General features: G+C 41.3%; 2 protein-coding genes across 2 annotated transcripts in view; one reads left to right on the forward strand and one right to left on the reverse strand.

The window, feature by feature from the left end:
* Positions 1-768: 768 nt before the first annotated feature.
* rfk (riboflavin kinase) lies at positions 769-5,475 on the forward strand. Its single transcript, XM_041043002.1, has 4 exons — positions 769-1,332; positions 2,523-2,674; positions 3,945-4,047; positions 4,278-5,475. Exons 1-4 carry the CDS (start codon positions 1,251-1,253, stop codon positions 4,448-4,450), a joined length of 510 nt encoding a protein of 169 aa, XP_040898936.1. The 5' UTR covers positions 769-1,250; the 3' UTR covers positions 4,451-5,475.
* A 9,440-nt stretch (positions 5,476-14,915) lies between these two features.
* The window catches only part of pcsk5b (proprotein convertase subtilisin/kexin type 5b), a 68,319-nt gene continuing 64,178 nt past the window's right edge, over positions 14,916-19,056 (reverse strand). The window contains exons 29-38 of the mRNA XM_041041898.1: positions 18,762-18,845; positions 18,357-18,543; positions 18,051-18,265; positions 17,296-17,538; positions 16,938-17,171; positions 16,635-16,815; positions 16,324-16,541; positions 16,091-16,191; positions 15,712-15,922; positions 14,916-15,344 (exon numbers count right to left, since the gene is read on the reverse strand). Coding sequence (XP_040897832.1) covers positions 14,929-15,344; positions 15,712-15,922; positions 16,091-16,191; positions 16,324-16,541; positions 16,635-16,815; positions 16,938-17,171; positions 17,296-17,538; positions 18,051-18,265; positions 18,357-18,543; positions 18,762-18,845 — 2,090 coding nt within the window. The 3' untranslated portion in view covers positions 14,916-14,928. The remainder of the gene's footprint in view (positions 15,345-15,711; positions 15,923-16,090; positions 16,192-16,323; positions 16,542-16,634; positions 16,816-16,937; positions 17,172-17,295; positions 17,539-18,050; positions 18,266-18,356; positions 18,544-18,761; positions 18,846-19,056) is intronic.

Raw genomic sequence — 19,056 nt, forward strand, 5'->3', positions numbered from 1 at the left:
TTCTAGACTCTATGCATAACTGTATATGTCCAAACAAGAAATGCAGAAATAAAAAAAAAAATAAGTTAAATAAACACACTTCCGTGTAAATTTCTGGTCTGATTATTTAGCATCTACATGCTCCTGTACACGTGTTACATTGACCTTTATGTGTGAACACAGTCTCAGTTTAACAGTTTGGACACCTCTGCACTACAGGATTTGAGTTCTCAGGAAAGGATATGTCACCCTCTTGTGGTTGGAGTCAAATACCAAAGGAGCTACCAACAAACCTCACGGTTATCGCTGGCTTGGTGAGAATTTAGTGATTATTAGTGATAGTGATTATTGTAATGAAAAATATGGGCTGGTAAAGAATGACTTAAGATTTTATTAAAAAAAAAAAAAAAAGAAAGAAAGAAATTCAGTACATTTATTGTACTGGTCGAAGATAGATTTGATTTTATTAATTAAAATTTGCTGAGCTGGGAAACACTCGCATGATGAATGTCGTCAGGAACAAACAAACCAGGATCTGCGACACAGGAGTAGCTGCAAGTCAGCGTTTGCAGGATTATGTAAGGATAGTGTACTGTACATTTTGTGGGTTCCCACCGCCCGAGGGCACAACTTGGACTTTTAGAGGATCAATGAATCCTGCTGAAAATCTGAGTTGGCTTTCCATAGTAGGATCATGGAATGCATCATTTTGTAAGCCTACATTTCCTACAACACTTGAAGGCAACATGCGACTCCCTGCCCGTGGTTTGGTCATGCGGTCAATGACATCAGCAGATGCGTTACGGACGCAGATGTGTACAACACATGTAACACCGCCGGCTCTCTGAAAGCACCGGGGCTTCATTTTCACCCTTATACTGCGGGTGGACCCGAGAGAAACCGGGACTGTCAATCTCAAGTACTGTACAACGAGCAGCTGTGGATAAAAGCGTTTTAGGAACAGGGTGCCTCTGATGAAGCTAACAGCAGTTAGCTTAGCTAGCATAGTTAGTGAACTGTTACCGTCGCTGTTCAGGGACTAAGGTTAAACTTTACCCAGGTCGAGCAAACTGTTCAGGCGGGTGAAGCCACAACTAAACACAAGGACGGACTTTGAACGCCACAAGACTAAGATTTCAGTCTTGCTAGCTGTCAGACGTGCTAGTCGACAGTGTACCGCTGGTTGATTAGCCAATTCGACTTCCTTGTGCCGTTCGAGGTCATTCTGTAGCGTCAGTCTAAGACAGTCAAGTATTATCAGGAAACTAGTCATGAAAAGTCTTCCATACTTCTGCCGGGGAGAGGTCATCAGGGGCTTCGGGAGAGGAAGCAAAGAACTGGGGATTCCCACAGGTGAGGGTATAATTTGCCATTAACTTATAGGAGCTTGTCAGTAACCTGTACCTTAGCTCACGCAGATAACGCTAGGTCAGTCTGCATCGTGCCTTACTGACGCGGAGCCAGGAAACCACAGAATAAAGATAGATAATAAACATAGCATTGGTAGTCTGTGTCTGTCATGACCTATATGTCCGCCACCTGATTAATGGGCAGATACTGATTACTGTTCATTCATACTAGTTAGTTGCTGGCGACCTATTGATGACGACACCGTTTTACGCAACAAGTGCGCATCGCTTTTTTTTGTTTGCAGTAAAAGTGAGTTGACTAACGGAACTTGGCAGATAATGAACACACTGTTATTTACCGAATAATAGCTATTATGTAACGACGGAGGTTCCAGAGATTTGTAGCAGTTTCGGATCTTACGGATTAAAATACGCAAATAAATACTGTATAACTTAATCATCTTGTCCCCATCTTTCATATCTATTTAGAAGTACATATTAACCTTGTAAATATTAATGGTCTATTGTTGTTATTCTCTTTATTACCCTGACATGTAACCTCAGAGGACACACAGTGTTTAATGGCATAAAATACTGTAATAAAACTGGTGACTGAAATTAGTGTTTTGTCCTTTCAAAATATTTTTTAAGACTTTAGTTATGATTTTGAGATAAAGTGAAACACTAGCAAACATGACTGAGGCGCAAGATCCAAAATCCAGAAAATTCAAAGAAAAGTTTCCTGTTTTTCTATGAGACAGTTCACAGTGCTCTTTCAAGCAGAGACAAATTTATTTTATCCCAACAAAAGGAACAAAGAAGTCCACTGAATATAAAGAACAAAAAAGAAAAGGAAATTGTTTAACAATGTCAGCTTTTACAAAGGAGATTTGTGTCTAACTATGCCAATCTTCTGATGGAGAAGACATTTCCTTTAGTACTGTAACAGATACCTTTCCAACAATATTATAGAAAATTGGATGAACTTCTACCCCTGGTTACATGGGGCTAGTCAAAAGTTTTTTCAAAATAGATAGTGTTCTCTGCTTAAAAAAAGTCTTCATCTGCTTTGAAGTACCATTGAGCAAGAAACAAACTTAATTTCAGGGAGAACAGTTCTCTAGCTGACCTTACATGCTAATCTTTTTCTTTCCCTCTTCTGAATCTTTCTGCCATTGTCCTTCCCACCTCCAGCCAACTTTCCGGACTCAGTGGTGGACAATCTTCCGGCAGATATCAGCACAGGAATCTATTACGGTTGGGCCTGCGTGGGCAATGGGGATGTCCACAAAATGGTGATGAGCATTGGCTGGAACCCTTACTACAAAAATACTAAGAAGTCCATGGTGAGTACAGGAAAAGCAACATTCACTGCAAAGTGTTTGTTTTTTTTTTTAGTCAGAGAGAAAGTGTGCACATTGAAAATTTATGTATAAGAGGACACATAGTCTTTGATAATCCAGGGTTTTAAGGCAATGGTGGTCTGGTCACAAGCCCACTTCCTCCTACACAGCTCAAATCCGAATTTCTTACAGTGCGATAACAGAAAATTTGAACAGCAAAAGAAAAATGAATAACCAGAGTTGACGTCATTGAGGTTATGTTATACATGACTGCACACTCACTCTAAATAGAGTGAACATCTTGTCCTAAAAGAATGTGTGCGTTCATTAAAGTATAAATGATTGATCAGTCAGCGTGGTTTCATTCATGATTGCACATGAATGCTGGTTGCAGAATGTTAAAGAGACCGATTAATGTCAGTGTCATGGTTTGTCTCGTTTAATATATTTATGAGAAATTTTCTGTATTTGTGCTTCGATATGGTTTTCAGGAATATTAAACATCTTTCATAGGTTTCCTATTTTTGTAGTTCATTCCATTGCCTGAGGTCTGAACGTCACACTGAATTGGGGCTTATCAGAAGTTTTTTTTGTGCTGTCCCTCTGGAGTCAAACAGAAAGAGGGATGTTGGGACAAATTTAATTAAATAGTTTAATTTGTCATGAGTCTTGTGAACAACTCAACAGCATTTAATCATGACAACAAGAGGTGAAAAGTTGCTGTGGGGAAAAGCCCACAAAATATTGAGAATAGCAGTTTTGTGTCAGATGAAAACTGTTGGGCCAATAGTCAAATAGTACAATAGATTTTGATGAAAAATACAAACGTTAAAGTTTGGTTTAAATTTTTTTCCTTCTGTCAGTAATATAAGAATTTACAACCAGCACATGGTAGCTTTGCGTTTTATTACTGCACAAGAAGGAGAAAGCAGCGCTGATAATGGAGTTCACTTTGAGGTATGGAATGTAAGTTGCTTGCAAAAGTTCAAGGTCCATTATAAAATGAAAATCCTTTGTATTGATAAGAGAGTAGTGGCTAAAGCTAGCAGTATGACACACAGAAGCAACACCCTAAACTATAAAATATCTTTTAAAGCTGTTCTCAACATGATCATGTTATTTGATTTTTATTACTTGATTATTAAGCAACTTCTTAATATTTTTTTAAATTCAGATGCAGGGGCAGGTCAAGTCATTTCTATACAAGGTAGGAAATTTAGACATTTGTTGTTCTCTCGTGAAAATATGTTATTTCTTTTTTTTTTTGCTACAGGAGACCCATGTGATTCACACATTCAAAGAAGACTTCTATGGAGAGATTCTCAGTGTTGTCATGGTGGGCTACATCCGTCCAGAGAGAAGCTTTGACTCCCTCGGTACGACACCTTTCTCTCTCTATCACACACACACACACACACAGTCTGTAAGTGCCTGGTTTGAAAGATAAGTTTTTCCACTCTCACAGATTTTATCTCACCATTTTTATTCTTTACTCACCATGTTTCCCCTGTTTCATATACACCTTTTATTTTTCCATCTCTGTGAAACACACAAACTTTGACTTCGCTCATTTGTTTTCTACGTGTCTTAATTTCTCTCTGAACAGAAGCCCTGATTGCGGCCATCAACAGCGACATTGAGGAAGCCAAGGTCAAGCTGGAGGTCCCAGAGCATCGCAAACTGAGAGATGACAACTTCTTCACCAGCGCCCCCAGCTCATCTTCAGCCCTGCCCACCACCACAGAATCTACGTCACAGACTATTATGAATGGTCACTGACAGCTGGCTGTGACTGCGGCGCTTTACATACACACACACCAAAACAAACAGATTTCTGTATACACACAGGTTTGTCCATTTGTACTCATTAAAATGCACAGCCCTTTTCTGAGATCCCTCAGTGGCCACCATGGCTGCACATAGACATAATCACAAACAACTTTTTTTTTTTTTTTTTTTTTTTTTTTTATTGTATTTTTCTTTTACCTTGTCAGTGTTTCTGTGTTTAAAGAGTTGTTTAACATCCTCTATTGGTTTGTTACAGACAGTCATTTAATAGATTATGTTCATTTGTTTATATTCATACCAGATCGCTGTATGCAGGTCTTGGACATCACTGCTCCTGCTGTATGTTTAGAATCTTTCATGTGAGAAGGTACCTAAAAGAAAGAAAAAAAAATACAGATCTTGAGATGAGGGTGACCAGAAAAATACAAGTAGTTTTATAATAATCTTTAAGGAACTACACAAATATAGACCATAAACTCAACTCTGTGAACACTATCTAGGCAACACTGTAACAGCGTCACTTATAGAGTGCTTTTTTCTTGAGATCCCTGTCAGATGGTGAGACAGAAAGTCTGGGCATTATTATCTGTAACAAAAACACGGGTCGCACAGTTAGATGACTTTATGCAATGATGTGGCTAAATGCAATGCATTTGTGTGAAGACAGGGAGATTAAATAATGATACGATGTAAATGGTGTTAAAAGTATCCTTGCTTTCTTAATTTTCTTCTTTCAGAAAATGTCTTCCTTTCCAAAGTGACACAAGCCTTGCACTGTTTATCACTGCCCTAATAATGAATGACCCTTGTACATTGAAACAGATTGGATTTGGGGTTTTTGATGCGTTATGCAGAAAAAAAAAATCTCAATCCTTCTAAACTGGAATTATTGGATAACCATTATTGGATAATGGGTATTTACTTAATGAAATGTGTACAAAAACATGTCTTAAGCAAAGGCTTTAAAAAACAAACAAAATAAAAAACCAAATCGCAATCAGATGATCTGATGAACACTAAGGCGAAAGAAGAAAGAAAGTTCTTATGCATGGCAGTGAAGTTTTTGCACTTTTTTTTGCCTAATGCTCAGACCTACAGTCAGCTGTGGTCTGTGGGTTTGTTACAGATAGTAAAACACCGATAGAAGAGATGAGATCAAGAGAAATTACCCCCACAGCTCCTCTTCCCTACTCCCCCTACTTCCCTATTTACGGCAGACAACACAAATTTTACAATTTAAGATTCCTGAAACCTCTGTACACATATTACAGTTTCATTATTTATGTAATGGGGTCTTTCAGAATTTTAACAAATATTTTCAAACCCAGAAAGAGCAGTAGCTCTTAACAATGTTTTTTTTTTTTAGATCTTCATGTGTGTTTGCACCTGTTAAGCTTTTACAAAGACAGTCACATGAAACAGTCAAACATTTAACTACAAAGTGTATACTTTTTATTTGAACCCCTGTAAATAATTGTTTTAAATGAATGACATGTAGGAGTCTACCTTTGTGATTTGGGATTTTTAAGTCTATTGTGTTTTAGTTTATTTTAGTGTCATTTAGGAAGGAAAAGATTACTATATTTTATGAATGTTGACATTTATCATGCAGCAGTAGCTGAGATGTTCTCACAAGAAGTATTTCACTGTTTTTGCCAGAACCTTTGTTCCTGTTCTGAGTCTGCCAGTTTGTTTGTATATTTCATTTTAATCAGTTTAGTTTCTTTACTAAAGCTTGTAAATCATCAGCTGAAAACACGAAAGAACCAGTACTGAAAGCAGCACTTCACTAATTATGCTAACAAAGTCGCTGCTATTTTACACTTTTCTTTCATGATGTATACTATATAATCCATTATGTTTATTTAATCAGCACTTAATCTACAGGGGAGATCTCACTGTAACTTCAAGTTGTAATGTGCTGCTAAATCAAACCTATCAAAGATTTTAAGAGGGAAGTTCTCGTAACCCGAACACATTTTACCCCACTGAAGTCAGATGTTGTCTAGGCTGTCGCAAGTATTTATTCTAGTTTACACAGGGACCAGGGTTACTGCATGTAGAGTTAAACGTTCAACAAATTCTGTTTTCATTAATGTATTTTATATAATTTAATCTAATAAATCATTTGATCAAAATAGATTTGTAAGTTCTTTTTTAAAATTTTCATATATTAAGGTAATGTAAAAACAATTTATGTTCAGAAGGCATAAAAAATCAGGGAACAATATGAAAAAAGATTCACTGTCTGATGCCTGCCAGAATATTGTTATTGTCCCAGTATCAGCCTCTACAAATATGCACAGATACAAATGTTATTTAGCCATATTTCAATATTATTTTAACAATGGAGGAAAGGAAAAGCCACCATGCCTGAAGGAGGTACAGTGGCAGATATCCCTGACTTAGTGTTCAGTATTCCTCTGCCAAGCAATATAGTTCCCTAGGACAGCACAACGGTTGCCGAACAATAGCAGCATATTGATACCAAAAGACCAACGGTTTACGAACGCAATTTTATGGCAAGTGCAGCATGACTCTGAAAAGCACTTGAGCTTCACTATGCAGAAAATCAGCCCATCCACCTCCTAGATGCAGCAGACTCACTTCCTGGTCATGTCCTGTAGTTTGAGGAGCAGTTTGCAGACTTGTGCGATGTGGGCTGCAACAGTCCTTCAGAGGTGAGGTCTGGAGATCTACGCTGTGTCCAGGGCTTGGTGGATCAGGTCAGGCCACAACATTCCCCTTCCAGCCTTCATTAAGGTTGGACATATGACTCAGAGAAAAAAGAAATCATTAGTAATAAGTAAAAAGCAAACAGACTAAAACAGACCTTCAACATGACCTCAGATCTTACCTTTGGTTGCCGCTCTCTCACTTCCTCTGACTCTGCTGTCTGCTGCTTTCACATACTTTCACAGACTGTTGTGGAACAGTCCAGTGCATCCATCCCTGCAGGGTGGAAAGTCTGCTGGGAGTCTCTGAACTGACCTATCCATCAGTCCTTTAACTCAAAACTTCATCACATTCCAGTTCTGTATTGCCTGTGGAACTCCTCTTCAGCATGTTCTGCAGTGGTCTTGTGATCTTTGCAAACCCTTCCACAGAGGCTCAGCACTAATTACTAAGTCCAATGTCCTGACGTGCATGGAGACAGTCTGAGAAAACACTATTGTCTTCTACTGCACTTTAAGCCTTTTGCAGACTAATCATATCAACAGGTTGACAGCTCCATGTCTTGGGCTCAGAGACAGAAAAGTCCAAATGTAAAGCAAGAAATTAAAAAAAAAAAAAAAAAAAGACAAAACACAAATGATCAAGCACTACATAGGATAAGGTTTTCTTCATCCAAGTGACAAATTTAAATAAATTCACTAGGGATGCACTGAAATGAAAATTCTTGGCCGAAACCAAAAACCGAAAATGAGGAAACCAAGGCTGAAAACCGAGACACATTATTATGCCAATTATTTGTACCGTTGCATTTATGGCTATGACTGTGTACTAACCTCACTAAAATTGCAAGGCATTGCAATCACATAAATATTAATGTATCAACAAATAAATCAATTTAAACAAGACTGTAAAATTAAATGTTCTCTCATAAAAACGCAAAGTGCATATGAGTAAAGTGCATTTTAAAATTTTCGCTGTAGGACTACAACATATTAGTGTATCAAAACAAAGATTGCCAATCTTTGTTTTGATTGCAGAAAGATTGCAGTGCTTTGAGTTTTACACTTCCTTGCCTTTTCAAAAACATCCGCCACAGACGAAGTGGGCGTGCTCGCAGGGATTTTCCTTTTCTGCGCTGCATTCCTCTCATATTCAGCATAGTGATCGAGATGTTTGGATTTCAAGTGAAATCCAAACATCACAAGAATGATGACAAAACACAAATGATCAAGCACTACAGAGTATGAGGATTTCTTCATCCAATTGACGTTAAATAAATTCACAACAACAAACATTTAAGTATAACTATGAAAACAAAAGAATAAAGAAAGACATAAATGTGTAAAGTTAAACTAAAACAAATAAGTATATGAAAAGGGTGCTAACAGACAGAACTGACAATTTGGGAGAAATGTGTGCAACAGACAATGTAAAAGTAAATAGCACAGATATAGAGAGTGACAACATCACTGGAAGTTCAGCCACAGAATAAAGCCTCAGTTCACTCATAATCAAACTACAAACATACACCGTGTCCCAAAAGTTCGTGCACCACAGAAAAAGTCAACTCAGATTGTGAATATTCAACAGAATGCATTTATTCAAAAGCCAGTGTATCCCCCTGGCATCTTAATTACTGCCCTCAGCCTGTCGGGCATAGAATGCACTAAGTTCTTTAGAACGGAAGGCTCAATGTTGCCCCACTCCCACACAGCACTCGCATTGAGCTGCTTCATGGTGGTAGGGGGTGGGCTGTGGAAGATCCGACTGTTCAGGATATCCCAGCAGTTTTCAATCGGGTTGAGATCAGGGGAGTTGGGTGGCCAGTCCTCTTTGAGCAGAAAGCCAGGAACCTGCTCAGAACACCACTGCTGAGTTGTACGAGCAGTATGTGCCGGAGCACAATCTTGCATGAAGACCATTTCCGCACGCCTGTTGAACATCTTCCTAGCTGTGACGGGGCCCGATTTCTTCTTTCTGGTGAGTATGGGAAGTAGCACTGACTGGAGAATGTTCTTAACATAATACTCAGCGCTGATGGTGGTGCACTGGGGTACAACATGCAGCTCAGACAGCCCGGAAGATGACATCGCCCCCCAAACCATGCAATGGGCGCTGAACTTGACCTGTTCAGAAGGTGGTACTTCCATTCGATTGTCAGTGTAAATGCAGTCGTTTTGGCTGTTGGGAGTTGGAAATAAGTAGAGAGGGCACTCATCTGAGAAAACCCAGTTTTCCCAGCCTCTTGGGGTCATTTTAGTGTACTTCTTTGCAAAAGCAAGCCGCTTCTCCTTTTGCAGTTTGGTAAGGCGAGGAATCCGCTGTCTTCTGTATGCTCTCAGACCCAGTTTCTCAGTCAGAAAACGATGGATGGCACTCTTAGAGACTGCTTCCCCAAGATTCTTCAGTCTTCGACTGAGTCTGTGGCAGGACTGGTATCTCTTTCCCTTGGCCTTGCAGATGAGGTCCTTGGCCCTCAAACTCAGAACTGAGGGGCGACCTGCACGGGGCATGTCTTCAAGGGAGTCACAACTCTGGTATCTCTGCCACCACTTCTTCACCCATCGTATGCTTCTGTCAAGGTCTTGAGCTACCTCCCTGCAAGTTTTCCCTGCCCTGCGCAAGGCAATGGCTTGAGCACAGACTTGAGGCTTTGAAAGTGCAGCTTTTCCAGATTTTTGTTTGGCCATCGTGGAAACACTACCAAAAAGGTTCTCTCAGTGACATGCTTCATGGTCAACCAGGAAATTTATAGGCCTATCACAAACTGATGAACTAATTAAACAACCTCACAACACCTGGCTGACCTGGTGCAACCCATTTTGGAGACAAACGGACAAAAATGCTGCCCATTGGGGTGCACGAACTTTTGGGACACGGTGTACAGCACCTACTTGGAGGAAACGCCATCACAGCCTAAGAGACAACCAGCACACCAACATGGCAGTAGATGCCTCCTTGCTCACACTCTACCTTTTACCTCAACAGTAATCCCTTCTATATACAGTAGACCTATGACACACACAGTCTTGTCTTACTTCAGTTGTGAGAACACACTGAAGCATAATGCCTTAGCTCCTTACCCTAACCTGACCTTAACTATCCAAACTGAAAGTTGAAGTTGGTCTGACTTATCAAAATGCCTGTTTTTCTTTTTTTTTTTTTTTAACAGCTGCCTGTGTTATTTATCCTTCCACACTTGTGACTATGGTCACAAGTTCAAGTTAATTTGTCTTATTTTAAACATTTTGTCATGTGACATAACTGCTGCTATATATCACTGTATATTCTGCCAATCATTTGTCTGCTTTGGAAATTTGGTGTTTAGGTTGATCTGATCTGCCAATAAAGCTAATGGGGGGGAGGGGGGCAAAATCAGACCCAACACAGGGTCCCCAAATCAGCCCACATAGAGCTAATGGGGATGGGGAGGGGAGAGGCCAAAATCAACCATATTAGACAGAGAGAGACAGGCCATAAACAGCTCCAATGCTGGGCCCCCAGATCAACCCCTAGCAGGCTGATTAGAGGGAGGTAGAGAGACAGAGGTGTGAGTGTGAGTCTGTGTGTACGTGTGTGTGAGACAGAGAGAGACAGAAGGACAGAGACTGGCACAGCAGCCGAGACAAGGTAAAGTGATGGCACGGTGGCCAAGCAAACAACCTCATACCTCTTGAAAATGGACGGACAGCAGCCAGGTTGGAAGGATGGACAGGAACAAATTCTGTAGGAGGAAAAGTTATGGCACGGCGGCCAGACATCCCAGCATCAAAGAGGTGAAAGTCGCATACCTCGTATAGCCTCTTGATCCAACGTGGTCAAAATCGACACGCAAACAATAATCAAACAAACAAACAAACAACCGCCCGACCAACAAACTGATAGAGAGAGAGAGACAACCGATGGCAGCCATATTGGATGGACAGGAACAAATTCTGTAGGAGGGAAAGTTATGGCACGGCGGCCAGACATCCCAGCATCAAAGAACTGAAACTTATACCTCGTATAGCCTCTTCATCCAACGTGGTCAAAATCGACAACACACAATGCTGAGAGAGGGTTAGAGCGCAAGAGAGCACTTGAGGGAGAGAGAGAGACAGACAGGCAAATGGTCGGGCGGACAAATAATTATGGCATGGTGTGTGAGACAGAAAGAAAAAGATGGTGAGACAAATTGGCACAGTGGCCGTGTGCTTGTGTGTGTGTGCAAGAGAGAGAGAGAGACACACACACACACACACACACACACACACACACACACACACACAAACACACCCCAGCAGAAGAATAAAAACTTCACTTACAATTAGTTGATTTATTCTCATGCTGATCTGTTTGTGGACCTGAAAGAAAAAGACGATGAAGAAGAAGCAGATCAGTCTGAGTCTGCAGGTCAGAGCCAGTTCACCTGTGAAGACACGGAGTGGACTGATCCTGTCCAATACTCACACTCTGTGGACATCAGTTCACTGAATATAAATCCATTTGTGTGAAGCTTTATACACAGATACCTCACACTGATCAGGGAATAATAATTTCTCCTGCTGTGATCGAGCTTATGGAACATTCCTGTCATAGTTATTGATCATATTGGAGACTGTGATGTTTGAGTGAGGATGACTGTGGTGAAGCTGAAAGATGAAGATTTTCAGACTGGCTGCAGTTGGTTTAGAGATCGGCAGCATGTTCTCTTCACTGAGCAGCGTTTCACAATCTTTAAATATTGATTAAATTCTGCTCAACGAGTAAAACGTTAAATGAACACTGATCAAACTGATGACGGTGTTTTACCGTCCGAGCTTCACTCAGAGCGATCCACCGCCCTCAGGTTCAGCTTCACCCAGGCCACTGCTGCACCTGTGAGCCAAAGCAGCAGGTGCGCTCTAGACAGCCACAGTCCGCGCACACTGACCTGCAGTTCTGGACTCCAATATAACTAATAAATGCTTATGTGGGTAATAACTCTGAGGACTTACAGGCCTGTCTCCACATACCCCTGATAACCTGAGCACGTGGGAGGTGAACTGAGGGTTTACTAACCTGAACTGAGGAGGCCAAAGAGGTCTAATTATCTCTGTGGGGCTGCGCTGTCCCGCGTGTCTTGTTCAGCCTTTATCTTTACCATATGAACCACATCACGGTCCAGAATTTAAATATGTCAAACCACCAAGACTTAAGAAATATTTACTACAGAACCAGGTGAGCTCCACCTTAAAACATAATCCCAGGTGGCACCAGCGCAACATGGCGCCGTAAACTGTGACTGTTTCCGGAACCATGTCGTTGGCGCGCTCGTTGAGGCTCGTCTGAAGTCGTCGACTTAAATGTTGTGTACTCACTTTTCGTAGAAAGTCCAGAAAGCCGTTTCCAAGCCGTCTGTCCAAGGTGAGCGGTGCGATTGAGACTCGCGCACTGAGGGTGTGTGCGCGAGCGTGTGCGCGGGCGTGAGCACAAAATGGTGTCTGTGGCTCATGGGGTAGAAAGGCCCCGGGCGCCTCTGTAGAACAGAGATTCACAGGCTGATATACTTGGTCTGTTTCCCTCAGTGTGCTCGCATTGTCTCCATACTCAGTCAGAAACTCGGTGGAAGTCTGCGTTCCGCGCACACACGTTCTTCTCTCCTCCAAACCGGCGGGACTCGGTGCAGGTAGTACGTGGTGGTCAAAGTGGTACCGTGGTTTAGCTGAACTACGAGCTGAAACCAGCTCCAACACACTGCCCAGCGTCCGGTTTTATCAGGTTACATTTTGACTCAAAGTCCCGGGTCTTCACCTGATGAACAACAGTACTTGACAGATTTGAATAAACTCACAACCAGCGTCTCCGTGTCCACCTGTTTCTAGCGTTCTCCCGGCATGCACCTACCCCTTTTAAGTCCCACCCCTCTAACAACCAGGTGGGTCCTCATCTCTGATTGGCTAATGACTGGCCAGTGATAATTGAGCCAGACAATAATATCACAGGCCATGTATTGCGAAACAAAACATAGAGACTAATAGGAGTGTGCCATACTGCAAAATCTGATATGCTCCAATACCAAGTAAATACAGGGCTAGTACTGCTGATACCCATACCAATATCAATACTTCTTTACTCAGAAAAGCAGCTTATATACTTTTGTGTAGGGCGGAGCAATGCGTCATAATGACCTGAATGCAATATGCAAACTTGAATTAAAATTGAAAATTTGAATTTTCATGATCATTGAATGATTTTGTGATTTTTCAATTTTCAATTAGTTGATCATGATTATGATCATAATAAAACACAGGACAAAGAGTTTAGGCGAATAAGAAATACTTTTTAAGTCAAAATTTAAATTTTACTTTTTCAGTTAAGATTTTTGTTCAGTTTTTAACAGAAGAGGGCAAATTAAGAAAAAGTGCAAATAACTAAACAAAAACAAAAACTACTATTGGCTGTCATTCACGACCTTTGGCTAAGGTCCCCTTTTGGGCCCTGTCCCCGTGTTTAGAGCCACAAATTTATAGGTTTTTGTTCAGAAACAATAACATGTTTACATTTTTCCCTTTAATTGCAAATGCTGCAATTGCTATTGCTGACCACTAAATCTGCTACTGTTACTGTTTTTATCTATTTTATATTTGACTTTTACTGCAGTTAGTATGACTACTGTTATCATTGCTAATCACAGTAATAAATTGTCTGATCCTATGAATGGACCTAATGTGCCTGCACCATGTCAGAACACTGGAATCCTCACAGGACTTTGTTTTCTCTTGTTTTCTTGAATGCTGATGTTTTGTCTTTGGGAAATTTTCGGAGCTGCTCCGACGGGCTCATTATCAGCCGATTCAGGCCTGTCAGACTACTGCTATTTATTCAAAAACCAAACATGATATCACCAAACAAATTTCACCGTCAAAGCCACGAGACCTTAAGGAACACAGTGATGTATTTCTTTTGGTCCTACTGACTTTTTCAGCCTTAGCAGGTGAAAAGCAAAAAAAATTGTTTTACAGGCCTTTGATTCTGATTTGATTCTCTCCAGTCTCCATATGTTGTAGTCAAATACTGCTGTTCATACTGAAAGTTAACAGTAGTTAAATCAAACAAGTCCGCAACCATTCATCAGCTATAAGTGCATTTTTTGAACAAAACCAGGGCAAGACAGCAGGTTGGAAAGGTTTTGAAATTATTTGACATGATGAAAAGTCAACATCACAAGAGAATAATTTATCTGAGTTTATTGGAAACATCGGAAACGCAAATATGATCAGAAAATGTAAACTACTTCCCATGTTCTGTGCCTCTGACCTTCTGCTGTTTTTTAGATAAACATGAAATAATCTCATTAATGCCACCAAAATGGTTAAATTATTTAACAGCAAGATGTTGATTATACCATGATAACCAGGTTTCAAACTTAAATGCACAAAATATTTATTACAACTAATTATTATTTTTTATCCTGTATATCTCATGCATCATATATATTGACGCACTGATTGGTAACTGGCCAGTGACTCAAAAGGCTTTCAGATTTGTGTCAATTTCCTATGTGTCATTGAAGAACAGGTTGGTCAAAAGACAGTGTGTGCTCCTTCACACGTGGCTGTTTCACCTGCTCAGTGTGTTCACATGATCTGAAAAGATCCAACTGCTTTTTTTAAGAAAAAAAAAAAAGATCCAAGCATGGTGTATCTGATGACTGCTCAGTCCCTGTTTCAAGCTCTTTCCAAACAAGAAACTTTTTAACAACATATTTACACGTCAGTGAAACGCCAGGAAGAACATTTTTCTGTCCAGTCAAGGTCTTTTGAGTTTTGTTATCATCTGTATGAGTAGCTCTCATCATCGTACTCTAGCTCAATCTCATCATCGTCCAAGAGTCCGTACTTGAATTTCCGATACACTGTCCCATCTTGTCCCATATATACAATATCATCGTCATCTTCGTCCTCATCATCCTCACATTCAATGATTCGGTCACTGTATTCCCCAAATGAAGAGGTGGTGGGTTGTGAGGTGACGACTCCATTGGGGTCCAATTTCTCATAGCCTCCAGCTTTGGTTTTGGGTGCAATGGCAAGGACTTTAGATCGGGCATTGAGGAAGAGGAATAGCCCTCCACCCACAGTGACAACAATTAGAACAAAGGCAGTAACAAAGAGTTTGGCAGCACGGCCTTGAGCCTCTAAATCTTCAGCTTCCCCCAAAATGAAGTTTACACCCATGATGCACTCATCTGAGAAGAAGGACAAAGAGCAGACCATTAGGTTACATTAGACAGATGTAATCAATGTACACTGGCTTTGTTTCTGATGAATTTCTGGGCATTGGCATGGGTTTGTTATTCTAGTTCCAATGAAATGCAGTCTTGTCTGTGATGACAAGAGGCCAACAGAATTTGGAAATACTGGAAAATAGACTGGAAACCCCTGTTTGACACAAAGATGAAACTCATGTCTACATGTTAGACCTGAATGACTGCTACTAATGACTCACACATACACAAAAACAAAACCAAAGCCAAAGGCCTCAGAGAATTGATATGTTTTCTGTGGAAGTCTGTGTTCCAGTGAAGTTGTGCTTTGTTTTTTTTTGTTTTTTACCTCGTGAGGCCTGGCAGTCACAGCACTGCATGTGTATTGGTTTGTCATCGTGGCGTTTCTCATTTCCACAGCAACTCAAGCAGCGGCCATCATCAGACAAGAGCTGGAGTGCAGGGCACACAGTGCAGTTCCACATGCTGGGACCTCGGCAGTCCACGCAGGACAAGTCACACGCCTTGCAGTTTGGCTCATCACTCTTGAACTTAGAGTCCTGGAGCAACACACCACAGAATACTTTTATACATTTATTTCAGCACAGCCTTGTCAAACTGCAGCTAAAGCTCAAATATTTTGTGTCTCATATGTTGTTTCTAAGGTTAGTCTAATAAAAACAAAAACACTCTTTGTAGATGAATTAAAGCACAAAGCTGTCCGTCACCTGTGAGGCAGCATAGAAGCCTACAAGACACTGGGATTCACAGATGCCACTCATAAAAGTGTAACCGTCATAACAGGACTGACAGGCCAGAGCGCCCTCATCTGGAAGAGGACAGATAGTCACACAATAGTGTCGCACAGTGTGACATGTCATAACATGGCTGAACTTGAATTTCAAAATACAGCCAGAAAAAAACAGCATGACAGAAAGAAGCCATGATATGTTTTCTTTACCAATGCAGGTCTTGCAGGTTGGGTGACACCTGTGACAGTTCATGGACCTGCTGTCTTGGTAGTAGTTTGAAGGGCACTTCTGCAGGCATTGCCCCCACTGCCTAAGGTAGACGTAGCCCTCCCGACAACTCAGGCAGTTCCTGTTTCCACGACCCCAACACTGCTTACAAGAGGGGTCACAGCGATCGCAAACCATGGTGGTGGTGTTGCCAAAGTGGCTGAAAAGGAGAGAGGACGTCTGTTTATGATGTTTGTCCATGAAAAGAGAGAGGAGAGGAGAGTACCTGTCAGTGTCTGGGCGTTCGTCTTACCTTTCTGAACAGGTTTCCACACAGCTGCTTCCCTGCTTGAAGAATCCAGGTTTACAGGTGACACACTGCACACTGTGCCGGCCAACACACGACTCGCAGCTGAAGTGACAGCGCTCACACACACGTTCACCCGTGTCCTCAGAATAGTAACCCACAGGACACTCGCGCACACATGTGCTGTCTGATGGACACAGGTACAAAGTCAAAACACAGAGGGAGAAGTTTGCTTTTGGTCGATAATAATAACAACATTTAATACAGAGTAATCAAAGACACTTTCTCTGGCTTAGCTGGATTACATACTCAGGAGGAAGTGAGGCTCGTTGCAGCTGAGGCAATGGTCTTTGCCTGGCCCAGAACAGCGATGACAGAGGTTGTGACAGTGTTGGCACTCCCCATTCTGGTCCATGTATGAGTCCAGAGAGCACTGAGTGAACCACACACAGTGTCCGCTGGCGTCTTTACGCCTGTTGGTGTCACAGCTGAGGCAGGATGAGGGCTCATGGCCTGAGCAGGTCAAGCATGACCTGTCACAGTCTGGGAAAATAAAAAGCCATTAAACACAGCCAAGTAGAATCTTGGGAAAGGTAGAAAATCCCATAATGACTGCACTTTTTGTTCATATTTATTTCATTTTATATTAAGTTTCCAACTTCCCTACCTCTGCACTCATTGGTGGTCTTATCGTAATAAGTGCTGGTGGGACACTCAGCCAGACACTCTCCATTGTAACGGACAGCTTTTGGGTTGCGACACACGTCACAGTCATCAGAGTCCGGCCCATCACACGAGGCACAATCAGCATGGCACCGTACACACTCCTGTTGCTTCTCGGTGGCAAAGTAGCCATCAGGACAATCATCCACACACTTATCTTCATGGAGGAAGTAGTAATCGGCACACTCTGAGGAAAAGAGAGGAATAAAGAGTAATGCAAATTTTTTTTTTATTAAAAAGCAAAACTGTTGGACTGGGCTTTGAAAAGCCAGTGTCTAAAAATTCTTAATATTCCATGTACACTTCAATACAGTTTCACCTTTTCAATCAGTTCATCTTTCCCTCAGCCAGCACTCACTTCCTATTTCTCCACACTCTTCACTTATATAACATGATGCAGTCAAGAATAGAAAGCTTGTTTGTGTTTAACCTCAGTGGGAATCAGACAGCCACCACTGACATAATCAAATAAAACCTGTACATTTAGAAAAATCATCATTTTTTTGTCAAATAATTTCTTTGAGACGCACCATATTTCCTAGTACTTTAGTACTGAGATATATTTTATACTAAGAATTTCAGTCATAAAGATGAACACCATGTCTGTCTAAAGTGGAAATATTTTTATACATTACTCAAAGGTACTGTTACTAAAACTACTGTGAAAAACACCAACACTGCTCCACACAGTATACTTACTCTTACAAAGGCCGTCCTGATTGCACTCACTACAGTGAGCAGGACAGCGACGGCACTCTGTATCTGCAGTATAATACCCCTCTGGACAGTGTGACCTGCAGGAGTGGTCCAGAAGGAAGTACTTCTTCTCACAGTTCAAACAGTGAGAGGAATTTCCCTGGCAGGATGCGCACTCTGGGGCACATGGCTGGCATTTACCACCTTGAGGAAACCCTCTGTAAAAGAGGCAGCGAGAGGACAGAATGGGGTATCTTTGATGCGTTATGATCACGCGCAAGCAGAGAAATGACAAAACATGACAGGCACCTCTGGCATTCCTCCACACACACTCCATTTTGCAGGTAAAGCCCACTGTGACAGCGGTGGCACTGCTGGGTGTCCTGGCACATCACACACCCTTTGGGGCAGCCCTCACACCGGCTGGACACCTTGTTGGCAAACGTACCAGGTGGACAACGAGACGTGCATGTCTGTCGAGCGGTCAAAAATTGACCTGAAGACAAAAAGATAAATCACACCACTAATATAAGAAAAAGAAGATTGGACACAAAGGTTGTCAGCAGTCGACAACTTCTTTAAATTTAAGGTAGATTCTTTATCACCCTTCGCACCTGAAAGGAAAAAACATTCACCTGCCCAAAACATCTTAGACAAGCCCATTAAACATTTTGTAGTTTCAGAAAAAGACGCATACAGACAGAATTTGTTTACCTGGGTTGCAGCTCCTGCAGTCCTCCCTCCTTGCACCAGAGCAAGTCTTACAGGACAAGTGGCACAGCTCACATTCTTCCTCACCTGATAACAAAAGGAAAACAGAAAAAAGGACAAAAGAGACAGACATGAGCAAGAACAACACATTAATAAGATAAAAGAGAGGAAGAAATGAGACAGGACAACTCCCATAAATTGTCATACTAACTGAAAGCAAGTGAAATGTGACGACAAATAGATCAAAGGATGTGGTATTGAGTAACAATAGAAAAATGTATTTCACTACAGTTTCAAT

Source organism: Toxotes jaculatrix, chromosome 7 (assembly GCF_017976425.1).
Source record: "Toxotes jaculatrix isolate fToxJac2 chromosome 7, fToxJac2.pri, whole genome shotgun sequence".
NCBI lineage: Eukaryota > Metazoa > Chordata > Actinopteri > Toxotidae > Toxotes > Toxotes jaculatrix.

Coding starts and splice junctions, on each gene's coding strand:
- rfk (XM_041043002.1), top strand. CDS start 1,251: ATGAAAAGTCTTCCATACTTCTGCCGGGGAGAGGTCATCAGGGGCTTC. Junction 1,333..2,522: donor AGAACTGGGGATTCCCACAG/GTGAGGGTATAA, acceptor TCCCACCTCCAG/CCAACTTTCCGGACTCAGTG. Junction 2,675..3,944: donor AAAATACTAAGAAGTCCATG/GTGAGTACAGGA, acceptor TTTTTGCTACAG/GAGACCCATGTGATTCACAC.